The sequence below is a fragment of the Alosa pseudoharengus genome, unplaced genomic scaffold, assembly GCF_046254945.1.
Source record: "Alosa pseudoharengus isolate Yale_2024_CS ecotype anadromous, Long Island Sound unplaced genomic scaffold, YU_APseudo_1.1 YU_APseudo_1.1_scf_20, whole genome shotgun sequence".
NCBI classification, from domain to species: Eukaryota; Metazoa; Chordata; class Actinopteri; order Clupeiformes; family Clupeidae; genus Alosa; species Alosa pseudoharengus.
In genome coordinates this window covers 13,546,354-13,553,853 of record NW_027468664.1, presented here as the reverse complement: position 1 = coordinate 13,553,853, position 7,500 = coordinate 13,546,354, and the positions used below count along the sequence as shown (strand labels likewise).

The 7,500-nt window shown below is 47.9% G+C and overlaps 1 protein-coding gene across 1 annotated transcript in view; it reads right to left on the bottom strand.

The window, feature by feature from the left end:
* foxp2 (forkhead box P2) overlaps positions 1-7,500 on the bottom strand; it is a 63,980-nt gene that overhangs the window by 25,827 nt on the left and 30,653 nt on the right. Inside the window, exons 3-5 of the mRNA XM_076297330.1 lie at positions 5,871-6,034; positions 4,452-4,484; positions 3,294-3,398 (exon numbers count right to left, since the gene is read on the bottom strand). Of these exons, the coding sequence (XP_076153445.1) occupies positions 3,294-3,398; positions 4,452-4,484; positions 5,871-6,034 (302 nt within the window). The remainder of the gene's footprint in view (positions 1-3,293; positions 3,399-4,451; positions 4,485-5,870; positions 6,035-7,500) is intronic.

Sequence of the window (7,500 nt, the reverse complement as noted above, 5' to 3'; positions counted from 1 at the left end):
TGTGTAGGGTAAAACACATATTTCTCTGTGCTGAATCATCACCATCACCTCACTATGTATATCTGTGTGAAGGTTTAATGTATGAGTACATGTGCGAGTGTGTGTGTGTGTGTGTGTGTGATTGTGCCTGTTTGCATCTACAAATACAGCACCTGTGTGAGATTACTGTGGATACGCATGCATAGAGTTCATGCGGCCCAGTGTCCGTCGGTGGATACCTTCACTAGCCAGGCTGCTCTGCCTCCCTACCAACTCCAGTGAGTCAGTGAGTGAGGGAGAGATAGAGTGAGGGACTGAGTGACAGATGAAGTGAAGAAGGGACTGAGTGAATGAGTGACAGAACGAGTGAGTGAGTGCATGAGTATGTGAGAGTCTGAGAGACTAATACAGTGATTGAGGGAGAGAGAGAGAGAGAGAGAGAGAGAGAGAGAGAGAGAGAGAGAGAGAGAGAGAGAGAGAGAGAGAGAGAGAGAGAGAGAGAGAGAGAGAGAGAGAGAGAGAGAGAAAGAGAGAATAAGCGAGTGAGAGGATAAGAAATTGGTGCATGAGAGGATGCGGCTGGGTGGAAAAGCTCATGTTGTGATCATTTACTCACAAACAGCTGACAGACCAGCGTTACAGTCACTGCCGCTGACTGCCAGGCAGCTGAAGGGCTGATAAGCCCCACAGGAGTGCCTGTTTTTAACATTTTCACCACTTTTATGTGAGACATCCACTGAACAAAGGAAAAGGCAGCCCTGCATTATTCTGGCTAAGAAACCCTCTGTGTACGCGGCAGTATACGGCAATGCATAAATAGAAATGTCTTAGGGTGTTGCTCGTACACATGCACACACACACGCACACACACACACACGCGCACACACACACACACACACACACACACACACACACACTCACACACACACACAGGCACACACACACACACACAGGCACACAATGCACGCAGGGTTTCATTTGAACTTCAGAGCTAATACAACGTGCCAGCCACCTTTAGGCTAGTTCTCCAGGTGAAATGGAGAGGGGGAAAAAAACACTTTAAAGCGCATTGAAGAGCTATTAAATTGCTGATCTTGACAAGTTTTCCTGAGCAACATAACAAAGATCGCTTAAACGTACTGTGCCATTTCCACAACCGCCAGCAACAACCCCCCTCACCTACCCCCCCCCCCCCCCCCAAACACCCCCTACCTACTTGCACCCGCATCACCTCCCCCTCCCCATCAAAGGTGTCATCTGATTTTGACACTGTATTTTATGTAAACGGTGTTTTAAAAGTGTGTGTACCCGGCTGGTACAGGCGGCGGTGACTGGCATCTCTCGCGACATGAAAGGCCCAGGGCTGACACCTACAATCGCTCCTGTGAGGCGCACAGACAGACGAGGCTGCCTGCGTCTCCATGCACTCAGTGTGTGTGTGTGTGTGTGTGTGTGTGTGCGTGAACCTAAAATCAGTGTGCTCTTTTGTTGCTTGTCTGTGTTCATGTGCAGCTCCTGCAACATGAAGCCTCTGACTCTAGCAGACGGCGGCGATGATGGCGGCGATGGCAACTTTCCCTTTTTTTTTTTTTTTTTTTTACACACCTCCACTCTCAGTGTGCTTGCAGGTGAAAAAGAAGAAAGAGAAGGCAGGGCTACTTGGAGGAGGAACACAGCAGTCTAACCTACGAGCCTTTACTTGCTCAAGTGCCTCTGTTAATGTCTGAGACACCTGAATAACTCAACAAGCATCTTTGAAATTTTAATTGTTTTTTTGTTTAATTATTATTATTTTTTTCAAAATGGTGAGCTATTGTTGCAACCAAGACTGTAGCTCATTGCACTATTATGCATTACCAATATGAAACAACTGGTGCAACATAGGCCATCTTAATTTGGATACTGATATACACGAGACAAAAAACAAAACTGAGCTAGAGCAGTTTCAAGGTGTATAATGATGAAACTTGAAGTAAACATAAAGTATTGTTTTATTTTTATTTCCTGATTTGAGTCAGTAAATAAAACCTCAGGGTTCGGGCCATCAGCTGGAAGATTAATGCCTGCTTTGAAACAATGGTAATAATGCAAAGCAACTGAATTCCTTCCATTAATCTTAAAAGCAGGGCTCTAAAATCATATCAGCTGTGCCTATCCTCAGATCACCCTCCTTTCCTTTCACGAAAATATATAAATAAATTGAAGAACAATGTTCCCAATTTCAATGGCGTTCTCGTGAATTGACATGGACATTTACACCGGCATTACGTGGCATGATCATCATTTCACAGTTAATTACAAATCTAATTAGAATATTCAAATTAAACAATTCCACCCCCCACCCCTCTACTCTCCCACCCCTGTCTCCATCTTGACGTTTTTGAAGCTCCCTGGCGCATGGTGACGCGATCACCTGCCATCGATGGCGGGGAAAACACCTTCGCCTCTAATGTCCGCCTGACAACAAAGCAGGCCCAATTACTAAAGAGCTAATTAGCTAAATTGTTGATGGAGCATGAATCCTTTCGTCTGACTCCGGCTCGGGCTGCCTGCACCATGGCAACGCTGAACGGGGTCCGCACGTATGCCGTATCAGCGAGTCACTATTAGCTTCCTAACGAGTTTCGAGACGACCTGACGGGCCGACTGGGGAGGGGCAGGAGCAAGGGGGCCAGCCGTAGATCAGCGAGCCCTCTGACAGGCTGACAGACAGACAACCCCCACATCCTACACCCCCCGCCCCACCCCTCCCTGCAGAAACACTGGCTTGTGTTTAACCTTTCCTGACGGCGCGTCGGCCCCCCGGAACACAGCGCCGTATTTTACCGACGCCGGAGACGGGAAGCTAAATCAGCAGCTGATTTAAAGCTCTTGGGGTCCTCTCGGAGCGAGAGATGCTAACAAAGACCTTTGGAATGATTTGGGGGCTCGGCCGGGATCGCGATCGGATGGAGAGGAAGTGCTCGGCAGTGGATATTAGGCAGAGCAGGGCTATGGAAGCTTTTATGAAGCCCTAAGGCTAACTGCTGGCATTTGACAACTGCAGACTCTGAATTGGATTCTTTTTAACGTGTTTGGCACAGATTGGACACCCTCCCTACCGACATGCCCAGACCTAAGCCGTGATGACTGGGCAAAGATTTATGTACACTGCACTCTGGGCAAAAAAAAAATGACAGAAATGCCTAATAAACCACAGCAGACAAAGTCTGACATACACATGCATAGACACCTCAGCACATATACACACACACACACACACACACACACACACACACACCGGCTACATACACATACACCTGCAGGATACCTACTTCAAGAACTGTCCAAAGTCTTCGCAGACGTTTTCACATCCGGGCCACTTGCACACTCCGTGGCCATAGAGACAGTGAGCGGCCCCTGTATCCTCATGCAAGGAGCTGCGGAAAGAGAGAGAGACAGCGAGGAGGACAGAGAGACAGAGAAAGAGTGATAGAGATGGGAGATAAAGAGGGAGAGAGAGATAGAGCCAGAGAGATGGCAAGAGAGGGAGAAATGGAGACAGTGACGTCAGTGTTATTTCCATACACATTATAGCTCGAGGCAGATAACTCCTGTTAGGTTACCACTGGCAACAGAGGGGTCACAACAGGGCAGCTTGGCTTTGTTCTGCCTGACAGTTCCGCACAGAGGCTGGAAACGATCCAATTAAACGAGAATGTACGCGGGACTCCAAGAGACACCCGCTCACACACACACCCTGCCACCAACAGATTATTGATCCTCTGTGTTTGCCATGGGACCAAATGGCAACGTGGCGATAGAAAACAAGTGAACAATGTCGTCGGAAATCCTTGGAGGTTCCTGGTGGTGGCATTCCCACCTCTAAAGATCTATGGAAACCATTAAGTGGCACAGGGGTGTGCAAATGCTTTAGATGGCAGAGAGGCCGCGTGACGTTTTTATTTGGCCGGCTATCTCTTGCTTTCGAACGGCAACTGCAAACTTCAGCAAACGTTCTCACACAGGCCTGACCCGCCACGATTAGATCTGACAGCTTAACCTTTAGGCTCGCACTGAAAGGAAAAGGAAGGAAGGTAGAGAAGGGGGAGAGAGAGAGAGAGAGAGAGAGAGAGAGAGAGAGAGAGAGAGAGAGAGAGAGAGAGAGAGAGAGAGAGAGAGAGAGAACACATGAAAAACAGACAAAGGGAAAGGAAAAAAATGGAGAGAGAGAGATAGATAGATAGATAGAGAGAAGGAGAGAGAGAGAGAAAATGAGAGAGAGGGATTGTGCTTGCTCATTCACAGTATGTTTTACACGGCCTCCTCCCTGTGTGCCATCGATCGATGGAGTGTTAGTAAGCAGCCTCCTTTGACAGTCCTCTGCGCTCGATCATTACGAAAACCCACAGGCCCCACAGGGATCTCTACCAGATAAAAAAGTGTTTTCTGCCTTTTTTCCTCCTCTCTGTTTATTTCCCCGCCCTCAACACTCTCCCTCTCTCTCTCTCCATCTCATTCTTTCTCTGCGGGCAGGGAGGTCTACTTGTACAGATATATTTTTTTTAGTGGCTCTGCTAAGATAGCATCTACTTTAAACCAATTACAGCACTTCTCAGCCACGCTCAGCGCAGCGGCACCACCTGCTCATTACAGCACAGTGAGGCGTTGGGGGGGGGGGGGGGAGAAGCTGAATTATACATGGATCAGACTGATAACAATAAACACACGCACACATACATACATGCACACACACACACACACACACACACACACACACACACACACAGACAATAATGCAAACACAGCCTCTACATAGAGCGAGTGACGTGTACGGAGTACGGATCAGATCGAGCCGTCCTAGCCGTGTTTACACGCCAGGCTGTTTTCTGCTAGGTGGTGTTCAAATGCGGAGCAGATGAGAGACAGAACGAGGGAGGTTTTAAATACTTAATGTACAGTGCCCGTGACTACACCCCCCCAACACACACACTCCGCTCCCTCACACACACACACACAACTGCCAAGCAGCTGTGTGTGTGTATCGTTGATGTTGACGCCATTGTTGCGTTTGATACAGTGTAAGCAAATGGGTTCAATCACGCACACACTCTCCCATGGGAGAGCCCATTTCTGACTATTATTACGCCGGCATCGCTAAGTACTAAGCAAACAAACAAATCAAAAAAGCCAAGCAAACCACCGTTGGGTCCCCTCCAGGAATAAATACTTCTTCTCTTCTGCTAAACGGGGACAAATAGCATGTTTTTCCCCATATGCACACAAACATCTGACAGATTAGCACATGAAAAGACCAATGAGCTTCTGTTTGATTTGTGTGTGTGTGTGTGTGTGTGTGTGTGTGTGTGTGTGTGTGTGTGTATGTGTGTGTGCGTTTGTGTGTGTACGAACGCAGTGTGGAACATGTGTAAAGAGTCTCCAGTGAGCATCCCGATCTGTGCTGTGTGTGTGATATTGGTATGTCTACTGAATGCCTATTTGAATAAAAGTGTTTGTTTTAGTCTGCTTACATTATCTCTGTGATCTCCTGTATATGTGCCTGTATGGTTTGAGTAGGTGAATGTATGTAAATGTATCTCTCCTAAAGAGACTATTAGTGTGTAAAAAAAAATCATTGTGATCATTGTGTGTATGCGTGCCGTGTGTATGATTGTGTGTGCGTGTGTATATACATGTGTGACGTATGTGTCTTTGAATGTGTATGCATGTGCATGTGTACGAGTATGTGTATATGTGTGTGTGTTTGGTTGTGTGTGTGTGTGTGTGTGTGTGTGTGTGTGTGTGTGTGTGTGTGTGTGTGTGTGTGTGTGTGTGTGTGTGTCTTCATGTGTGTGTGTGTGTACATGTGCTATTTGTGTGCATGTCTGGTTGCGTGTGCTGGCTGCCCCTACCTCTCTCTCCGGGAGCTGAGAGCCGGGGACTGGCCGTTGGCGAGACTGAGGTGGGAGATGGGTGGTGAGGCTTTGGACGTGGTGGAGGAGGTAGTGGAGGTGGAGTTGGAGGTGGTGAGGTCCAGGCCGCCGCCGCCGCTATCACCGCTGCTGACGCTGATCCTCTCCCTCTCCCCGCCGCTGTTGCCTCTGCTGCTGTGCTTATGTCCGTTGTCCTCCATGTTGTGACCGCCAGTCACGTCCTTCCACAGCTGCTGCAGCTCGGCTGGACTTAGGCCTGCTGCAGGATGTCCACACACACACACACACACACACACACACACATAGACACATAGAAACAAGACAAACACATTAATTTCTGTATACTCACATTGGGAAGATAACATTTTCTGTTTGGGTTAGTGTGAAAATCCAGTGTTGTAGGTCCTTGTCAGGAAATGCATCGAAAAAAAGATAAATTCTTCCCTCAACATCATGCTACAGGAATCACAGCGCTAACAAAGATGGCTGCCTAGCCTCTACTCACTAGGTCTGCTTATCCCTACACTGTGGAATACTAAATTGGAATACTGATTTCTACTTTGACTTCTTCTGGACTACAGCTCTCCGTGTCCTCCCCTGAAAAAGGAAACAGGAAAAGGCTAACACACTATGCTAACATGCTGCAAAGCTGCATGCTAACAAGCTAACATGCTAGCGCTTTCACACCACGAGGCCTGCTCGAGCATCCACCTGGCGCGAAAAGCCTTTCTGTGGTGTGGCACGCTCTATGGAGAAACGCCGCGTCTCCTTCCCATTGCGTCGACGACATCCGATCCGTACGTGCAAATGATATCAGGCCAGCAATGATTAAAACAGAGAGAATCCTCTTGCCATTTCAGGGGGAAGCAGCGGCGTAATTAGCGATCATTTCGTCGGCAAAGCGAGACACGGTGCCATTTTTTAGGTAAACAGCAGGCTAAAGCGCCAGGTGTTTGTTCGAGAGAGCGAGAGGGAGAGGGAGAGAAAGAGCAAAATGGCAACAGCTCTCTTCCTTCTCTTCCTGCTCTTCTCTTCCTTACTGAGAGGCAGTAAACAACAACAACAACAACAACAGGCAGGGAGGGAGGGAGGGAGTAGAGCAGGGGAGAGGAGAGGAGGGGGCAGAGAGGAGAGAGAGAGAGAGAGAGAGAGAGAGAAAACAGACGTACACAAACACAGGCAACAGCCAGCTAGGCTTAGCATAGACACAGACAAACAGAAGGCGAAAGAAAAGATAGCATTAAAAACAGAAAGAGTGGAAAGAAAATGATAGAAAGAGAAGTGTCAAATGAAGAGATAGAGAGGGGACCATGCAGACAGATGGGAGAAGGAAGAGAAAAACAAGACAGCATGACTAATATGAAACAAGATAACAGAGAGAGAGAGAGAGAGAGAGAGAGAGAGAGAGAGAGAGAGAGAGAGAGAGAGAGAGAGAGAGACAGAGAGAGAGAGAGAGAGAGAGAGACAGACAGACAGACAGACAGACATGAAGAGCTTGGAGGGGGAACTGGTGAGGCACTGTCCCTGACTCCCTACACTTACTGACAGACAGGAGGGGACAGAGAGAGAGTGAGAGAAAAAACAATAACAGAGTGGCACAAAAAGACAG